The sequence below is a fragment of the Nipponia nippon genome, unplaced genomic scaffold (assembly GCF_047370975.1).
Source record: "Nipponia nippon isolate SJK-2023a ecotype South Korea unplaced genomic scaffold, ASM4737097v1 scaffold_5, whole genome shotgun sequence".
Taxonomy (NCBI): Eukaryota; Metazoa; Chordata; class Aves; order Pelecaniformes; family Threskiornithidae; genus Nipponia; species Nipponia nippon.
Window position 1 is genome coordinate 31,614,058 of NW_028262369.1, and position 18,647 is coordinate 31,632,704.

Genomic DNA, 18,647 nt, shown 5'->3' on the forward strand with positions numbered 1-18,647 from the left:
CAGGGCGCAGGGGCTCCCCCCGACTTCACATGTCCCACTGCCAGGCTGCCATCACTGCCCATCTCCTCCAGGGCCATCCAGTTCCCTGTCCCCCCAGCCAGAGCCACACGGCTGCTGCGGAGAAGATGCTGGTTTAATGCTGCAGCCTAGCATGGAGCAAGCCCTGTGACAACACACTACTTGGGGTGACTGTGCCCAAACCAGAGTCCTGTCCCCAAGCCCCCAGGCTCAGCTGTGCTTGTTGATGTGGCGGGAATGAGTGTGCACGGCCTCCACAAAGGCACCCACATGCTCGGGGTTCATGTCAGGGTAGAGGCCGTGGCCCAGGTTGGCGATGTAGCGTTGGGTCCCGAAACCCTCCAGCATCTTCTTTACCAGCTCACCAATCTTCTCCTGTAGGCACAGAGGGAAACCGTGTCAGCCCCATCCAGCCCGGGGTACTCCACCCCCACCAGTCCCCAGCCAGCCTGGGGGACTGCTGGGACACGAGCCAGCACTGCAGGTGGGGAAACTGAGGCAGGAGGCCTTTAACACAGGCTGGAACTAGCGCCCATTGCTGGCAATGGCCACGGCTCACCTTGGGTGCGTAGAGGGCACAGGGATCCAGGTTCCCTTGCAGGGTGACATCTTTCCCTGTCTGTGCACTGCAGCAGGGAGGGAGCAGGTGAGTTGTTGTGTGTGGTGCGGAGGTTGGGGGCAGCCAGGTGCCTGCAGCCCCGACCACAGGGCACACGGGACCCCTCAGTGCGGCCCCTGGTTGCTGTGAGCTCCACGTAGCGTGAGGGCCCAACTATCCCCACCTCTGGAGCAGAAATCTCCAGGCCTGGGATGGCTCAGGGCAGAGGAAGAGGTCAGGGTACCCGGCCCGGGGTGCTGCCCAGGCACCTGAGCGCTCTGCCAGACTCTTACCGAGCTTCCTGGGGCCGGATAGTCCAGTCAAGACCGACCACCTCATAACCGGCGTTGGCCAGGTCACGCAGCGCATAGTGTGCGTCCTTCGCAAAGATGATCTGGGGAGGGAGGAGACAGGTAGTAACTCCGCTATGGGTCAGGCCCCTCTCTATGGGCTAGACTGGGGGAGGCAGGTATGAGGGGATGCACCCCTCTCCAGCAGCCCCCCAGATACCAGGGTCAACCCAGGCAGCCCCAACTCACCATGGGCACCAGGGGCAGCGCCTCCTCCTTCAGCTTGCTCTTGACAGCCTGGGCAACGTCTTGGATGTAAGGCAGGGCGAAGTCCTGAAACTGCTCCGGGCCCAAGTGCCCCGCATGGGACTCAAACAGCTGGAGCGCCTGCCAGGGACATGGGGCTGGGAGAGCCGCACCTCAGTCCCTCCTCCTCCTCCTCCCAGAAGCTGGACTCTGTCTACTCCCTGTCCCCAGTCCCTGCCTTCCTGCGTGGCCCTGTCCCCATGCCCCAGGACACACCTGCGCTCCAGCAGCCACCTGCCCCACTAGGTAGTCAATGATGACATCGGCCAACAGCCGCAGCAGTTGGTGGCTTGCCTCGGGGTGACGGTAGAGCCAGCTCTTGGCCTTGGACATTGTAGTGGAGCCTCCACCTTCTATCATGTAAGACATGAGCGTCCACTGTGGGAAGAGGAGTGGAGTGAGGGAGGGTGATGGAGACGGAAGAAGACACAAAGGGCCAGCCACAGTGCTTGAAACTAGGACCTGTGAGTACCCCAGAGCCTGGGGCACACCTGCATTTAACATCCCCCACCTACACACTCCTATAACACCCACAGCTCTGGGGGTGTCATGCCTGGTGTCACCCCAGAAAAAAGAGCAGGGAAGCCCACGTGGAGGAGCCACATCACTTACAGGTGCCCCGGAGAAGCCAATGAGGGGCACCCTGCCCTCCAGGCTGTGTCGCGTCAGCGTGATGGCCTGGAAGACGTAACCCAGCTCTGCAGTCACGTCCACCTTCTGTCGCAGCTTCAGCAGATCCTCCACCTCCTTCAGGGGCTCTGTGAACGTGGGTCCTTTGCCGGGGACCATGACAACCTCCATGCCCAGCGCCTGGGGACAAGGGAGAATGGAAGAAGCAGGAATGGGGTGGCCCCGAATCCAGCCCCATTCCCAGCTGCTGCTCCCCACCACTGGCCATGGCTCTCACCTGGGGCACCACCAAGATGTCAGAGAAGATGATGGCAGCATCCAGGGGGAATCGTCTGAGCGGCTGCATGAGGGGAAGAGGCAGTGTCAGTGAAGGGCTGGGACCCCCTCCCCATGGAGGACCCAGACAAGCACATGGGGCAGCGGGTCCCCAAGGGCTGCACAAGTTACTGGGGCCACTCGGGGTGGCCAGACCCAAGGTTTCACCCCATCCTCATCTGGGTGGGGAAAGGTGACACACAGATCCCCCAGGGGATGCTCACCTGCAGAGTCAGCTCACAGCACAATTTGGGGCTCCGGCAAGTGGCGAAGAAATCCTGTGCTGCCCGGGTCTCCCGAAACTCTGCAAGGGACCAGCACAAGCATTACGGGGTGCATGCTGGGCCCCCCTCGCCGTCCTCCCCCGCAACGCCTCTGCCTGCTCACCGGGCAGGTAGCGCCCCGCCTGCCGCATGCACCACACCGGGGTGTGCTCCGTCTCCTCCCCGCGCGCCGCTCGCAGGAACGTGTCATTCTTCAGCTTGGGGAAGCCCTTGGGGCTGCAGACGAAAGAGCAGATATGGGTTGTCACCCACGAGGGGTCCAGGTGCCCTGCCAGATCGCCGGGGCAGTGAGTGCCAGGGCCAGTGGCTCGTCCCCACTCCCCGGCTGGTGACTGCAGGAAAGGGCTTGCTCCCAGCTGTGACAAACGTGACAAATGCTCCCCATCAGGGCCCAGGGCCTCTTCCTGCCCGGGATCGCAGTGCCCTCCCCAGCAAGAGGCGATGCCTGGCCCAGGGCCCCGCGAGATTAAGTTATCAGGGCCAGCAGTTGCTCCCGCCTGGAGAGATTTGGGGCCAGTGGGGCGTGGGGACGGGCAGCCCCGCCACTGGCGTCCCCGGCCCCTATCTCTGCTCTGCAGCCCCCCGAGGCCCAGGTGCTTGCGGAGGTGGCAACCACAGGTCCCCAACCTCCCCACTGCGGTGTGACCGCCGACGGGGATCCCGGGCAACCGCGGGGGACAGCCAGCTCCGTCCTGCTGTGACAGGCAGGGGCCACGGGGACAAAGTCCCCAAAACCTCCAGTGTGGGACCAGTGACTTCGCTGCCACACCAGTGGCCCTGCTGATCCATCCCGGTGCAGGATCAGTATTCCCAGTAGCTCACCCGTGCGGGATCAGCCCCTCCAGCGCTTCACCAGTGACCCCAGTGCAGGACCCTGGTGCCAGCACCGTATCCCCAGGGCCACACCGGTGCCTCACCAGTGTCCCCAGGGCCACACCAGTGTCCCCAGTATAGGACCCCAGTGCCAGAGCGCCGTCCCCAGGGCCACACCAGTGTCCCCAGTATAGGATCCCAGTGCCAGAGCGCCGTCCCCAGGGCCACACCAGTGTTCCCCGTGCAGGCCCCGGTGCGTGCTCTCCGCCTCACCGCACTACGAGTCCGGGGAGGGCGGCGGGGCGGAGGGGGCGCAGGCCTGCGCCCCCGCCGCCCCGCCGCCCTCCCCGGCCTCGGTTACTCACAGGAGCCGCTCGCCGCCTTCCATCCTCCTGCGCCGCTCCCCGGCCCCTCCGTTGCCTCCCGACGCGACCCGTCCCGCCCCCGTCCCGCCCCGCCGGCGCCGCCATCTTGCAGTAGTCCCGCCTCTCCGTACGCCTCCATCTTGCCCCGCCCTCTCTGTACGCCACCATCTCGCCCTGCTCCTCTCTCCACCGTACGCCGCACGGGCGCCGCCATCTTGCCCTACGTCCGCCCCATCGGGCGCCGCCATCTTGCCTTGTCGGCGGGCGGGGTTTGCCGTAAACCCGCCAGTAGCGACCTCGCCGGTGCGGGGCTCGGCCGCTGCCCGCCGTCCACGGTAGCCGGTACGCGATGCGTGCGGGCGGGGAAGCGCCGCACCAGGTGCTGGGCCGGCTGCGGTTCCTGCTGCAGTGCAGCGAGTGCTTCCGCCGCGCCCAGGCGCTGCCCGCCGCGCTCTGCTACGTGCCGCGGGAGGTGCAGTACAAGATCTGCAAGGACCCCGCCGCCGCCGCCGCCGCCGCCGCCGCCCGCAGCCTGCTCAGCGTCTGGGACAGCCCGGGGCCGGCGCGGGGCGGCAAGCGGGCGGCCCGGGCCACCATCGAGGTGCGGAAAGGCGGCTGCCTCCGCGCCACCGGCGAGGAGTACTGCAACGGCGCCGGGCTCTGGGTCAAGCTCAGCAAGGTAACGGCGGAGGGGCTGGGAGGCCGCCGCGGCCTGCGTTGCCCGCGGAGGGGCCTGCCCGTCCCCTGACGGCCGCCGCCTGTCCCCCGCAGGAGCAGCTGGAGGAGTACCGGAGCGGCTGCGAGCTGGAGGAGGGCTGGGTGCTGGTGTGCAAGCACGCCGATGGCGGGGACCGGCTGGTGCCGGTGGAGTCCACGGAGCGGATCCAGCGGCAGCAGCAGCTCTTCGGGGTGGACTACAAACCCGTCATCAGGTGCGGGGCCACCGCCCTCTCCCCCCTAGGTCGCCGTCCCTGGCTTCCCCGGCTGCCCCTCGCACGGCAGAGGGAAGGGCAGCCCTCACCGCCCCCGTTCGTCCAGGCACAGCGGCACCAGCCGGTCCTGCCCTGGACTGAGGAGCCCCGGCCCGCTTGGCTGCTTTTTCCGTGGAAGTGAGGCAGCAGGGATGCTAGACGTGGAGTTAGCCGGGTTTGGCTGGGTCACGGCGCTTGTCACCTGCCTGGTGGGGGGTGGGCTGGAAGCGGTAGAGATGGTTGGAAAGGAAAGGGCTGTGGATGGGGCTGGAGGTGATGGAGGATGGGGTGCAGTGGGGCTTTAAACCCCAGTCTTCTCCTTCCACCTACTCCTCGACCACCAGCTCCTTATTTCTAGTGGGATTTTCTCACTCCCCCCCCCTTCTCTGGGTTGTTTCAGATGGGAGCAGGTGGTGGATCTGACGTACTCCCTGCGCCTCGGAGCGAAGCCCAAGCCCATGGAGCAGGATGAGGCCGCAGTAGAGAAGCTTCGGTATGAGCTGTTTCCCAGCTTCTGCTGTGGTTGGGTACAAGCCACTGTCTCTCCCTGGCTGCTCAGACAGCTGCCTCCTGCAGACCGGGGGGAGAGGGGGGAAGACGGGCAGCAGAGAACAGCTCTGCTCGGCACAGTCTTGTCTTAGATAAGCCTGCACAAAGCAGAAAATAGGGCAAGACCAAGGCAAGCAGGACATGGACCTGCCTTCCCTGACCCGTTAGCCTGGCTGCCCCTGGCTCTCCAGACCCATTAGTCCCTTTTTCCTGGTAGGTTTGTGCCCCCAACGTGGACTTACGAATGTGACGAAGATCTCGTACATTTCCTGTATGATCACATTGGGAAGGAGGATGAGAACTTGGGCAGCGTCAAGCAGTATGTGGACAGCATCGATGTCTCGTCCTATACGGTGGGTTAAAGGGACAAGGCTGCATCAGCCTCCCTGTGCCATGGGGCTGGGGAGTGTAGATGGTGCTTGGTGTGCTGCTCTGGGTTGGGTTGTGTTTGAGGATGTGGGAGAGAAGCCTGGGAAGCGTCATGCAGCATATTGTGTAATGTGGCCCCTGGAGGGGCAGTGGTTTGAGAAGCAAATGCTAATATTGGCTGCTAAGCTGATTTTAGGGAGGGTTTGATATTCTGTGCTGTGTGTGTGACCCCAGAGCACCTTGGAGGGTCAGCACCAGTGTCCTGTGCTCTCTGTACTCCCTGTGTCTACCCACAGCCCAGCAAAGAGAACCGGCCAGTTTGACACCCTCTGGCTCTAAGATTCATGACAAGAATAACCACTAAGTGGAAGTTAATCCTACCCCCATCTGATCTTCCTTTCGTTCACTGCCCTCTTCCAGGAGGACTTCAATGTGTCATGCTTGACTGACAGCCATGCCGACACGTACTGGGAGAGTGACGGGTCCCAGGGCCAGCACTGGGTGCGGCTCAACATGAAGAAAGGCACCATTGTCAAGTGAGGCACCTCTCCCCTGCGCGCTGGCTCACAGCTGGGGCGAGCCCTGCAGCCCCTGCTCTCTGCATGAGTCTGTCATGGCCCAAATTTGCCCTGCGCTCCCTGTCTCTCAGCCCTTGCTCTGGCTCTGACTTGAAGGGGTCTTAGCACTGTCACAGGTACCTGGGGATCCCAGCACCAGCTGCGTGTGCTTGATAACACCTGTGACCAGGCAATGAGGGGGAGCAGCAACAGGTGTTCGATGCAGTTACCTTCTCCTCATTTCATGCTTCCCTTTACAGAAAGCTCCTGCTGACAGTGGATACCACCGATGAGAACTTCATGCCCAAGCGGGTCGCTGTGTATGGGGGTGAGGGGGACAATCTGAAGAAACTGAACGACGTTGGCATTGATGAGTGAGTGGATGGAGGTGGAGTGGGTATCATGGCCCTTGCAGGAGCTGGAGGTGCTGGACACCCGGACCCTAAGCAGTCATGCCAGCACCAGCCTGGCTTAAGAGGCCCAGCGCCTTGGGACAGGCATCTTCCATCTCTGAGCTGTGGGTTCACTCTGCCTACAATAGCAGATGGCACAATCATCAGGGCTCTCCTGATCCGATTGTGGGACCCATCGGGATCATGTCGCCTGGACCTGAGTCACCAGCAGGTTCAGGCATTCAACACAGGCCATGTTGTAGGCAACTACGTCTGGGTTCCTGCCACAGGCTCCCGTTTAAAAAGATACAAACCCTCTTCCCTTACAAATGGCCAAGTGGATTTTGGTAGGATGGGTGAGGGAACAGCTCTGCAGCCCTCGTCTGTGCTGTGTTTGCAGGAGCTACATTGGGGATGTGTGCGTCCTTGAGGACATGACAACACACCTGCCCGTCATTGAGATCCGGATTGTGGAGTGCAGAGGTAGGGCTGGGTGTTATGGCCACATCCATAATGCACCTGTAAGATACTATACATTAAGAGTTTGTTCCTGTGGCTTGCATTTCTTGGCCCTGTGGGCTGTCTCAGACGAGATGCAGAAGAACCATGGGAAACTCCAGGGGGACCTAGAGGTTTGCAAGCTCTCAGCTTTCATCCTATCTTTCTCCGTCTTTGTTTTTTTTTTTTTTTTTTTTTCATCTGTAAATGCCTTGCTGTTTCTTCACAGAGGTATTTCAGGCTCTCAGTGCCCAGCCCCAGTGCTGCTGGAGCTGGTTGTATTCCTGGTGCTTTTACTTATAGACCTCCCACGCTGGAAGGCTTGCTTTCTCATGGTCTTAGTGTATCATCCATGGTCTTCCTTGGCAGATGATGGGATTGATGTTCGCCTCCGAGGCATCAAAATCAAATCCTCCCGACAGAGGGACCTGGGGCTCAGTGCTGACATGTTCCAGCTGCCCAATTTAGTGCGCTACCCTCGCCTAGAAGGGACAGACCCTGATGTGCTGTACCGGCGGGCCGTGCTTATTCAAAGGTACTGTATGGAGGGGGGCAGACAAGTGGGGTGGCATTGCCTGCGGGGATTGGTGCCATCTCCAGCACGAGTATGGCTGGAAGCTGTAAAGCTGTGTGACTCCCCTTGGGACGGGCATCCTGGACCCTGGAGAAAATAGCAGAGTCATTTGGGAACAAAATGGGCTCTCTGGGGTAACTCCTGTACACTTTCAGAGGAATTTTGCAGCTCAAGTTCGCAGTGTCTTGTGTGTCACAAGCGCAGCATATCTGTGTGGTGTGTGGGGCAGGTGCATTCAGAGTCCCTTGCAAGGGGTGCAAGGTCCCTGCAGTGCCCAGGGAGTGGGAATTTGGTACCAAAGGCTCTGTGATGTAAAAGACCATGCTGGGCTGGGTTCGGATCAGTTGTTACTTTTCTGCTTGTGTCTGGGGGTGTCTGGTCTGGAATAGGCTTGTGCAGATCCCTGTCCCTCCTGTGTTGCAATACCTTCTTCTTTGGGATTTAGGTTCATCAAGCTCCTGGACAGTGTCCTGCATCACTTGGTGCCAGCCTGGGACCACACTGTTGGCACGTTCAGCAAACTCAAGGTGGGCGATTCCCTCTGTGTCTTGTGGGGCCTCAGTCTGGCAGAGTGATTGCACTTGGGCTGCGGCAAGGGAGGCAGTTGGTGCTTGTTGCCTTTAAAGCAGCTCAAGGGAAATACCTGGCTGAGCTCAGTTCATTAAAGCTGTGAAAGGTGATATTGTTTAGAGCATATTGTTTACATGTTTCCTCATGTGATATTGTTTACAAGTTTCCTCATCAGTGTTTTAGCGGGAAATAATAAATATATTTATTAAATATAAATACTACTATAGAAATTCTATTTAATAAATAATATTTATTATTTCCTGCTAAAACACTGATGAGGAAACATGTAGCTATGGGGTAACAAGTAGAATCAAACCAGAGCGCTTCACCCTGAAAAGGACTTGGACCATAGCAGCACTGGGCACGTGAGCTGGACGCACATCCCCTCTGAGATCTCAGCCCAGGACACTCTGTTCCTGCGCTTGCTGCCAGCAGCTTTGAGCTGGCTGTGTCCAAACAGCAAGGCTTTTACCAGTAACTTCTTTCTGGCTTTAATAAGCTTTTGATTTCCATCTTTCTCATAAGACTGAGTTCGTCCCTCCAGGAGTCTGTTTTCCTTACATCCTCTCCCAGAATACATGTGCTGGACATTGCTGGGATAGCCCCATTCTGTGTGTTTCCAGGCCTGGTGTCAGAAAGCACTGTAATTCCTGTGCCAACTCAACGTAGGACCCAAAGTGGTTGAGGATTCTTGTTTGTTTTGAGGAGCTTGCTTTGACTGCAAATAGGAGGGATAGTAAGACCAATGTTCTGGTGAGAGTAAGGGTGAAGGAGGGTCCAAGCAACACTGGAGTGTGAGCATCAGATGACAACTGATGGAGAGAGGACTGGGCTTGGTATCTCCCTTAAGCCAGAAAGCAAAATCTGTCAGAGGCAGAGCAAATATTGTCAAGGAGAATGCGTCTGTGTGTGGAAGGCAGTGGTGCTGGGAAGGGGAGCGACCTGGCAGTGCAGTGGCTTCGGTAGGAAGTAGGTGACATGTTTTGGACAGCGGGCATGTCTGACATTTTGGACATACCTGTTGGCAGCATATCAAGCAGTTCTTGCTGCTCTCCAAGAGGCGTACAGCTCTCATTACCCAGTGTCTGAAGGACTCGGAGACCAGCAAGCCCAATTTCATGCCACGGCTCTATATTAACCGACGCCTGGCTATGGAGCACCGAGACAACCCTGCTCTGGACCCCAGCTGCAAGAATGCTGTCTTCACCCAGGTACTGTCCCTCCTGGAAGGGTCCCCGCTCCTCTGGGGGAAGTGGGGCATCCCAAAACCAAAATGAACCACATAAAGGTGGGTGGAAGGGACAACTTGGAGCTGGAGATACCTGGAGTCCTCAAGGCCTCTTCACATGACTCATAGGCTCTACAGTTACATGTGCCGATGATCCCGTATCCAGGAATAACATCTAGGAGGGATTTGGGATCTCTGAGTTGAAGTCTCTATCCTGGATGCTCTCTGTGGCATGCAGAGCATAGCAATCTCATTACACTAAAAGGGCAGCAAAGAATTCTTGTGTGACAACAATAATGCAGCCAGATACAGTCCTGTATCGTGGTTTTACAGCAATGCTGATCTTCCTATTGTCATTTCCCCCCTGCCTCCAAAAGATCTATTTTGCTGTATTTGTGCACAAACGGCCCAGACTGCTGTGAGGTTTAATGTGTGTTCAATGTAACTCTGAGGCCAGAAAGCTCCATACAGTGGTTAGCACTGCAATTTATGTTCCCTTTCCAAAAATGAAGGGTTCCTACACCATTTAGAGATCAGCTTCAGTCAGTATTTAAAGGTTTGGGGCAAACCAGATTTCTTCCAATTTCCTGCTTTCACCTGGCACCGGTTCCCCTGGAGAGGGGATACCAGATTTGGTCTTCTCTGCTCATTGCAGGTGTATGAAGGCCTGAAACCCTCGGACAAGTTTGAAAAGCCTCTAGATTATAGGTAAGTGGTGTCTGGGGGAAGGAGGGGACCATGCAGTGCCGGGAGCTATGTCCTCTGTCACAGCAGGGTGTTTGGGAAGCCTGTGTGCGTCCTGTCCTCTGGAGAGGGTTTGCTAGGGCAGGAGCCAGCTCAGCCATGGGATCAGGGCCTGTTCCCCAAGGTGTCACCTTCCTACTGAGGATGCAGCCGACTCTGGAGATTGAGATCGTGTCCTGTCCTAAGCCCAGGCTGGTACACCCTCGTCCCCTGGTGTCCCTGCTGTGCCTGTTGCCTCCCCAGCATCTCCTTGGCTTTGAGCAGCACCTCAGGTGATATCTGGTTCTCTGCAGATGGCCATTGCGTTATGACCAGTGGTGGGAGTGCAAATTCATCGCAGAGGGCATCATTGACCAAGGTAGGGGCTGTGCGAGGCAAGGGCTCCTCTGGAGCAGTCGGGGGTTGATGGGGTGACTCTGTTGCTGTAGGGGCTCTCATTTGCTCCCAGCATTACTACCCATGGAGGAGAGAAGGAAGGCAGGTTGCCTTGTCCTGCCACCCCCAGCCATGTCCTGGATAAGGAGTGCTGCTTGCTGGGATGGGGGCCAGACCTCCATTAGTCACTAACAGCAGCTTTTGCAGTGCCAATGCTCCCTCTGGCTGTCCTTCACAGGCCAGGCAGAGATGTTATTTCTCCTGTCTTATTTCCTCTGGTGCCATAAGGCTCTGACGGGAGCCTTCTGCTCAGCTCTGGGCCAGGTTGGACCAGAATTCCTTATCTTTGCTCCATAACTCTGAGGGTCAGCACATGGGGAGTTCACATCACTAAAAATGCCCTTCTTTTGGGGTTGCAGGTGGCGGTTTTCGGGACAGCCTGGCGGACATGTCAGAAGAGCTGTGTCCCAGCTCAGCAGACACCCCTGTGCCTCTGCCCTTCTTTGTGCGCACGTCCAACCAGGTGCTGCGGGTCGGGGTATTTGAGGCAGATCTTTCTGTGCCTGGCAATGCAGTGCTGTCCCTCTCCCCCTGCGCGCCAGGGATATACCTACTTTTGCTGGTCCAAAGCTTTTCCTCATGAAGGGTTGGGTAGATTGCTTTGTGGCATCTTGTTTCAGGATATGCTGACAAGTGCCTGGATACTTGTTTCTCACTAGAAATATTGCTAAGGAGGGTGGCGGGTTTAGCCCACTTCTGTTGTGAGAAGTGCCCAGAGGCACTGCAGGAACTGAGTTTGTGGCGCTTCACGTTGCGCTGAGATCATGACTTGGAGTTTTGCCTCTCACTCTGTAGGGTAATGGCACTGGAGAAGCCAGGGACATGTATGTCCCCAACCCCTCCTGCAAAGACTTCCCCAAGTATGAGTGGATCGGGCAGATCATGGGAGCGGCTCTGAGGGGCAAGGAGTTTCTGGTAAGCTTTCAACCTCGTCCCTGTGTGGAGTCGTCAGCTCCCTTCTGCAGCCTGTCCAACAGGAGCATGGGAGGGCTCTGTGATCACATACTGGGACAAAAGGTGTTTGGCAGGATTTGGGGCTGAGGGGTTAGGAGAACTCACAGCCTGAGTTTTGGGAGATGCTGTTGGAAGCTTGGGAGAGGGTGTCTGGTCTCTGCTCGGCTATGATGAGCTCTGCATGTGGACAGGGGGAGCAGGGAAGCTCCTTTGTGTCTGCACTGTTGAGCCCTATCTCTATCTTTGGGGATGTTTCCTTTCACACAGACTCAGCAAAATCCCTGTTCTCCTTCAGGTCCTAGCTCTTCCTGGCTTCGTATGGAAACAATTAACAGGGGAGGAGGTCAGCTGGAGCAAAGACTTCCCTGCTGTGGACTCCGTGCTGGTGAGAGGGACTGGGAGGCTGTGCCTATCCTATTCCTTGTGGCACTCAGCAAGGTGGTGATTTGTGTCCCTGTCCTCCTTTTGTACTTGCTTCCTCCTGTGGTGTGTCAAAGAAACATGCATTTAATGCATCCTATAGCTAATACAGAGATGTAGCCATGCTGACTGTAGCTTCAAGCATGCAATGCCCCAGGGTCTGCTAAACAGGTCTAGCGCAGCATATCCTATGCTGTGCTGCTGTCGCAGTCACTCCAGCCCTTGTCTGGGACGGGAGGAGATGGGGGCTCGGGCACACCACTGCCCCCTGGGTATCTCTCTAACAAGCATTCATCTGGGGCCTGGGCAGGTGAAGCTCTTGGAGGTGATGGAAGTCATGGACAAAGACACCTTTGAATTCAAATTTGGGAATGAGCTGACCTACACGACAGTGCTGAGTGACCAACGCATGGTGGAATTGATCCCCAACGGCAGCAGCACCGTGGTGCGCTACGAGGACCGCAAGGAGTTCATTCGCCTGGTGCGGAAGGCTCGACTGGAGGAGAGCAAGGAGCAGGTAACGCTGTCCCATAGCATCAGTGGTCGTTGAGTTCTCAGAGACGTACCCCTGCCAGTCTGCTTCTGGTAAAATGCATCGTGGTTAGTGTCCCTGTGCTCATTAGTGCAATAGTAGGCAGTCCTCTTTGGCGAGGTCCTGGAGCCCGTGGAGTTGTTGAGAAGCAAAGTGGCTTGTAGCAGCATGGCAGACATGGGGTTTTATTCCCAGCTCTGACACAGGCTTCCTGAATGAACTGGGATGCATCTCTGTGGGATCCTGTGCCCTTCTTCAGGTTCCTTAGAGCATTTGCTGAGCAGTCACATGGCTTGTGTCCAGTCAAGTCCCTAGGCTCAAGCACGAGCCAGGGAAATGGGCAAGACATGCTGCTTAACTGCCCCATCTCCTTTTCAGATCATGGCCATGCAGGCTGGGCTGCTGAAGGTGGTGCCCCAAGCTGTTCTTGACCTCCTCACCTGGCAGGAGCTGGAAAAAAAAGTCTGTGGAGACCCTGAAGTCACAGTTGATGCCCTGAAGAAGCTCAGTAAGTGAAGGGCTCTGCTGAAAACTCCTTCCCTGAAAACAAGACCATCTTCTCTCTCTGCTGGGACAAGGAGAGATGTGGGAGGCCGATATTAGCCTTTATTACAGTGGGAATGTGGGCCTGTATACTTCTTGCCTTTAGCTGGGTGCTGATGGGGGCAGGGGTGTCCCTTGTCTCCATGCTGGGCCTCAGTAGAGGCTGCGGCATCCCTAGGCTGCCAGTATCTGAGTCTCTGTGGAGCCGAGATGTCGATCTGGATGTGCTTTCTGGGAGGGGCCTGACTGCATGTGTCCCTCGCACCTTGGGTCTATGTGCTCACACCCTGCAGGCACCTAGAGGTTTCTTCCTGCGTTGGCAGAGGACCTGCTCGTAATTTGTCCAAGAGGAGCTTGGATCTTTAATAAACTCCTTTTCTATATCCTTTCTCCCAGCCCGGTTTGAGGACTTTGAGCCATTGGACACCCGTGTTCAGTACTTCTGGGAGGCACTCAACAACTTCACCAATGGTGAGTGATTTGCTCTGTCCCTGCACATCTTGTGCCATGACAGCCCCTGCATGCTGGCAGGGAACTGAGAGGGGAAACCACCCTCATTGCTGCCTGGGGAACAGATGGGAGTCAAGAAGAGGAAGCAGCTGGGCTGAAGGAACTGCTTGCTAGCGCCAGGGAAACCTGAAAGTGCCTGTACTCCATCTCACATCCCTCTAGGGTCTGCTGATGTCTTTTGCTTTTCCTTCACAGAGGATCGCAGCCGCTTCCTCCGATTTGTCACTGGCAGAAGCCGCCTTCCAGCACGGATCTACATCTATCCAGACAAGATGGGGTGAGTCCATTCTTCTGTAGACTGCAAGGCTGACAGGTCCCACACCAAAGGGATGTGTGATCTGGTCTCTGCCTCACTGGCCTGCTGGTTCTGACCAGTTTGTCACCTTCTCCCCAAGCTCTGAGACAACAGATGCTTTGCCGGAGTCATCCACCTGCTCCAGCACCCTCTTCTTGCCCAACTACGCCACGTAAGTTTTGGTGCTTCCCTACACCTGGGGGATTGTGTGTCTGGGCTCTCTTCTTACCCTTGGTGCTGACCCATAGGGCCCTATTGCCACACTTACGTCCCCCTTGCTGTACCGTGTGGCTTCTGTGATTCTCTCTGTGAGCAGCTGGTGAAGCATAGCCTCCATCTCGGAAAGCATCTTGTCCTCTCGGCTGGCAAATGCAGCAATGGCAACTCCTCCTTGTCTTTTTTTTTTTTTTCCCCTCACCTCCTGCCATCCCTAGAGCCAAGGTATGTGAAGAGAAGTTGCGCTATGCCGCCTATAACTGCGTGGCCATTGACACAGATATGAGTCCGTGGGAAGAGTGATGTTGCAGCCTGACCAAGCAGCATGGACAATCGTTGGACAAAACTGTGCAGTGGGAAGAGATCCCTTGTCCCCCCAGGATATGTATATATATATAATAAACATATAGGTGTGAAGCCTGGCTCCCAGCAGTGGTAACCAGCACCTCTTTGGACATGGATGTTTGGGTCTTCAGCAGGGTGGGAGCTAGCTTGGAGCGTAAATGTGATTGCAATAATGAAACCCTGGCCCAGCCCTCATACATCAGAAAGGTCTGGTAGGTTTTTGTAATGAGTTTCTTCTCCACACGTCCTTGTTGCAGCTCTACAACTCTCGCTTCTCCCAGGCTGTGCTCTGCTCCGAACAGAAGTGGGGTAGGGCCACAAAGCTGCACAGCAAGTTAGAGCACAGGAGGGAGAACTGTGAGCTGCCCCTGAGACTGCAGGGATGCTCAGAGATGCTCAGTGTGTCCTAGCCTGCGTGTCCTGACCCCATTCCCTTGCCTTGTTCCTGCTCTCACCTGAGGTCATGGAAATGAGATCATTCATCTAGATTTAAGAAGAAATGGGGCAGGCTGGTGGCAAGTGCTGCAGGGGTGCCGCTGGCCACCAGGTGTCACAACAGACCTGCACAGCAGGACTGTGGGTGCTGTCAGGAAAGGGCTCACATGCTCTTACATCGCACAAATTCCCATTTCCTCTGACCACCCGTGGTTCCCTGCACCCCTTGCACAGCAGCAGCTGCTGGGGGAGCTGCTCCCCTACAGGAGACAGGAACTGTCTGCTTCCCTCCTGCTCTGTGACCTTCACTTCTGCATCCGGCATGCTGGTGGCCTAGCAGCTGTTCTCCCAGGCTCTTTGAGCCTTGGTTTTCCCCTAAAAGCCAGTATTACAACTAATCTATTCTAGTTCTCATGGAGATGTGCAGGCGGGGCCAAGCTCTTCTCCCAGACAGCAGGGCTTAGAGCAGCGCTGGGATCTGGTCCTCTCTGCCGTGGGGAGGTAGGTGGAGGTTTCAGGTGGACAGGGAAAGCCTGGAAAGCCCCAGGGGAGCAGAGAGAATGTGGGTAACAAGCATTGGAGCTCCTTGAGCAGATGGACACGCAGTGTGTGAGCAAGGAGCGGGCAATGTTCCTTGCTCTTCCCAGCCCTGGGCAGGGCTAGTCATTGCCTACCACTGTGAGCTACCAGATGTCAGCCCACTTTTATACACCCAGCGCCATCTTCAGCCTGTGTGGTCTGTTAGACCACCACTGCTAAGAGCTATTGAGTCACAGGGGCTTCACTGGAGTGGGGCTAATGCTGTGAGTTGGGATTTATCCTGTCTTAATGCTTCATGCCTTTTTTTCCTCTGTTGAAGGAGTCTGTCATCCAGAAATCACTTCCAGGTGTAAACAAAGTCCTTCCCTTCACCAGTTTCCTTTGAAACTGCTGTATTCCCAGACCTGCTGAGGGGGTTTGTACTAAAGGGGACACAGGACCAGGAGAGGGCATGTGCTGCCATCTCCCATCGCGGTGAGTGGAAGGAGTACAGGGTGAGCAGGGAAGCCGTTTCTGGCAGCCCTTGCCTGCAGCAGAGCCTTGTGTGCTCAGCTGGGTGGGTGTGAGGTCCCGTCTGCTGGAGGAGGCTTTTTGTAAATCCTAGAGTTATCTCAGAATTGACCTCTGTGGCTTTGTGGGTGATTTCAATGACCAGCATGGACAGGAGCAGAGCCAGTGTGATACCCTTCCGTGCTGGTGGTTGAGTCACTTCCTAGACTGTCTGTTTTAAATGGGCATGAGCGAGCTAGTCAAAGGACTTTGCTCTGCTGTCTTGGCCTCGGTCAGGAGTGTTGGTGAAGGAGTCTTCAGCATCAAGATGGGATTTGAAATGAGCCATCCTAGCTCCTTTCTGGCCACTGAGATTTAGGTGGAATCGATCCTGCTTTTTCCAGCCTTGCCCACTTGTCTCTAAGGGAGATCAGCAGGAGGTCACATTACTTACTGAGCAGAACTAGAAGGAGCAAGAAAAATTGACTCCTCTCTGGTGTTTTATTGCCGGGCAGGGGACGGTTGGTTCGTAAGTGGCTCAGGGCAGGATGGATAAAATGGCCCTAGTCTTTGGTGGAGGCTGAGCTGATGTCACCTGTGGGAATGGGCAGGCTAAGAGCCAACTGGGGCTGCTTGGGGTGACGAGCTGTGGGGGAATGGGCACCTCTGGCTGAGACATCTCCAACAGGTGACCACTGGCTCCCCTGGCCTTGGTGGAAGCAACTGCAGCTGACAGAGGGTAACTGAGGTAATTACAGAGGTACCCAGAGCAGCTCTGTTTTCTTTCTGAAGGATGAGATGCTTGGACAGCTCTATTCCCTCTCATTGTCCATGTACACAGTCCCAGCCCCCTGTGATGAAGGGAGAGCTGCTGTGCAGAGCAATGCTGGGAGCAGAGCCTGGCTGAAGCGGTGGGATCCTTCCCTAGAAGAATTGTGGCATCTCCATCCTTGGAGATGCTCAAGACTTGTCTTACAGCCCTGGGCAATCTGGTCTAACTTCCAGTCTTGCCCTGCTAGCTTCAGGTCTAGGTCCTCCCTCACCTGAAGGACTTGATGACTGTGGAGTTATGGAGTCTAGCTTTTCCCACATTTCCCACATTTCTGTACTCTTCCTCGCAGCAAGGTCTTTTAGCCCCTGACCTCTCACACCCTTGGGTTTATTTCCTGCCACTGAGAAAAGAGTGCTGCCCCAGGGCTTGCTGGAGCTCTGGTGTGAGAACTGGAACTCTGGGGAAAGGATCTAGCTGGTGATGGGGATTTCTATTTAAAAAATACTTGGCAGTAACAGGACCCTGGCCCTAGCAGGAAGGCTGCAGTTGGGAGCTCATCCAGGGTGATCTGGGTTTAACCCTTACAAGCATATTGAGAAAAACATTGGTTTACCATATATACCATGGTCTTACTGTTCATTTTGTGTTATGGCCATATATGTGTTGGAGAATGGCAGCAGCCACTGCTGCAGTGTTATACTGGGGTGTAGAGACCTGTGAAAGCCCTTCCAGGTGCAGGAAGAGCCCATTGCTGCAGCGAGGTCTCAGCTGAGATCATTTAGTGCATGGTCAGAGGGTCTGGACAAACGTGGCTGCTGGGCAAGGATGCCAGGATAACCCACGGATCATGCTGTTGAGTTTGCTGTGCAAAGGTGAGCTGGGAAGGGGGAGCCGGTAACCCGCCTGGATCTCCTCCATGTGGTCCTCGGTCTCATCTGTGGTTTTTTAAAGCCAATCACAAAATGAATTTCTCCTGTGACAGCCCAGCAAGTTGTGGAAAAGGTCAGCCTGGCTCAGCTCTGTCCAATCTCAGGGGCCCAAAGTAGGTGTTATTTCAGCGCTGGGTTATGTTCCTTCTCCTCTGATCTCTAAAGCTGCAGATAGGAGCTGTCTCCTACCATATTTGACAAGACACAAGTCAAGTGCCCTTGCCCTGGACTCCTGCTGCACGTGGCCCGGGGCGAGGGAGCCCTCCTGGGCAACCAGGCTGCACGTTCCCCACCCAGTCTCAAGTTGGTCGCGATTGATTTTCGAGCCAGTGCCGTCCTGAGGAAGGTGCTGGTGCCTGTCTGCTGCTGAGAAGAGGAGGCACCTGTGTGTGCTAGAGCTGCAGCTTTACAGGGTGGGACAAGCTGGGGGAGGCACTGATGCTGTGACGGCTCTGTGTAACCACTCGCTCTTTCCTGACTTCAGCTTGCTGAACTGTCATAGAATAGCTTCAGGTGATTAATAACGCACGTGTAGTCTAGCTGTTCTTGTTATTCCACTAATACCCTGGAGTATGATGAACTATAAATAGTTTGACAGGATCTGTCTGTCCCTACCTCATGTAGGATCTAAAATAAAGCGGACGAACTTACTGCTCCTGGCCTTCCTGATGGTTTGTCTGGCCTGGCTGGGGCTCCTGCGTCCTCCTGTTGGGTTAAACAGCCATGGGGACTGGTGTCATGAGAGGCAACTGGAGGTGAAGCGAAATTGGCCCTGTGATACCCTTCGCACACAAAGCGGCATCAGGGAGGTGGCTCAGAGCGTTAACTGGCTCAACCCTTAGCAGCAGCTCTGCAACCAGTTTTATAGGGTGACGTGGCTGCGGAGGGAGGGCGCGGCACGCTCCTGGCTGCGGTGGCTGCAGGTAGGAGCAAGGCAGAAGTTTGCATTTCTCTCGCACCGTGGTCCAGGGCACTTTGCTCCTGGCAAGGCCGGTGACCTTTGAGCTCTGCCAGCCCGGTTGTTTCCTGATGCCTAAACGCGGCTCTTTGTGCCCAGCCTGGAGAAATTCAGGTAGCATGGGGTGGAGCTGAATTGCTCCCTGCCACCGCCTCGCTGTGGTATGCGACAGGCAGGCATGACGTGGGGTGAACACTGCCAGT

The 18,647-nt window shown here is 56.3% G+C and overlaps 2 protein-coding genes across 2 annotated transcripts; one reads left to right on the plus strand and one right to left on the minus strand.

The window, feature by feature from the left end:
- Positions 1-115: 115 nt before the first annotated feature.
- UROD (uroporphyrinogen decarboxylase) lies at positions 116-3,735 on the minus strand. The gene is made up of 10 exons (XM_087730810.1): positions 3,620-3,735; positions 2,545-2,657; positions 2,382-2,461; positions 2,120-2,182; positions 1,825-2,022; positions 1,429-1,590; positions 1,156-1,293; positions 910-1,010; positions 578-644; positions 116-393 (listed from the first exon to the last, which is right to left on the minus strand). The coding sequence occupies exons 1-10, from the start codon at positions 3,640-3,642 to the stop codon at positions 229-231; spliced, it is 1,110 nt and encodes a 369-aa protein (XP_087586936.1). The 5' UTR covers positions 3,643-3,735; the 3' UTR covers positions 116-228.
- A 91-nt stretch (positions 3,736-3,826) lies between these two features.
- On the plus strand, positions 3,827-18,141 carry LOC104015550 (E3 ubiquitin-protein ligase HECTD3). Its single transcript, XM_087730809.1, has 21 exons — positions 3,827-4,298; positions 4,391-4,551; positions 4,991-5,083; positions 5,357-5,492; positions 5,929-6,044; positions 6,326-6,439; positions 6,858-6,940; positions 7,325-7,490; positions 7,975-8,056; positions 9,128-9,310; positions 9,983-10,035; positions 10,365-10,429; positions 10,866-10,969; positions 11,302-11,421; positions 11,756-11,845; positions 12,191-12,397; positions 12,791-12,920; positions 13,352-13,426; positions 13,661-13,742; positions 13,861-13,932; positions 14,195-18,141. Exons 1-21 carry the CDS (start codon positions 3,969-3,971, stop codon positions 14,277-14,279), a joined length of 2,547 nt encoding a protein of 848 aa, XP_087586935.1. The 5' UTR covers positions 3,827-3,968; the 3' UTR covers positions 14,280-18,141.
- The last annotated feature ends 506 nt before the right edge of the window (positions 18,142-18,647 follow it).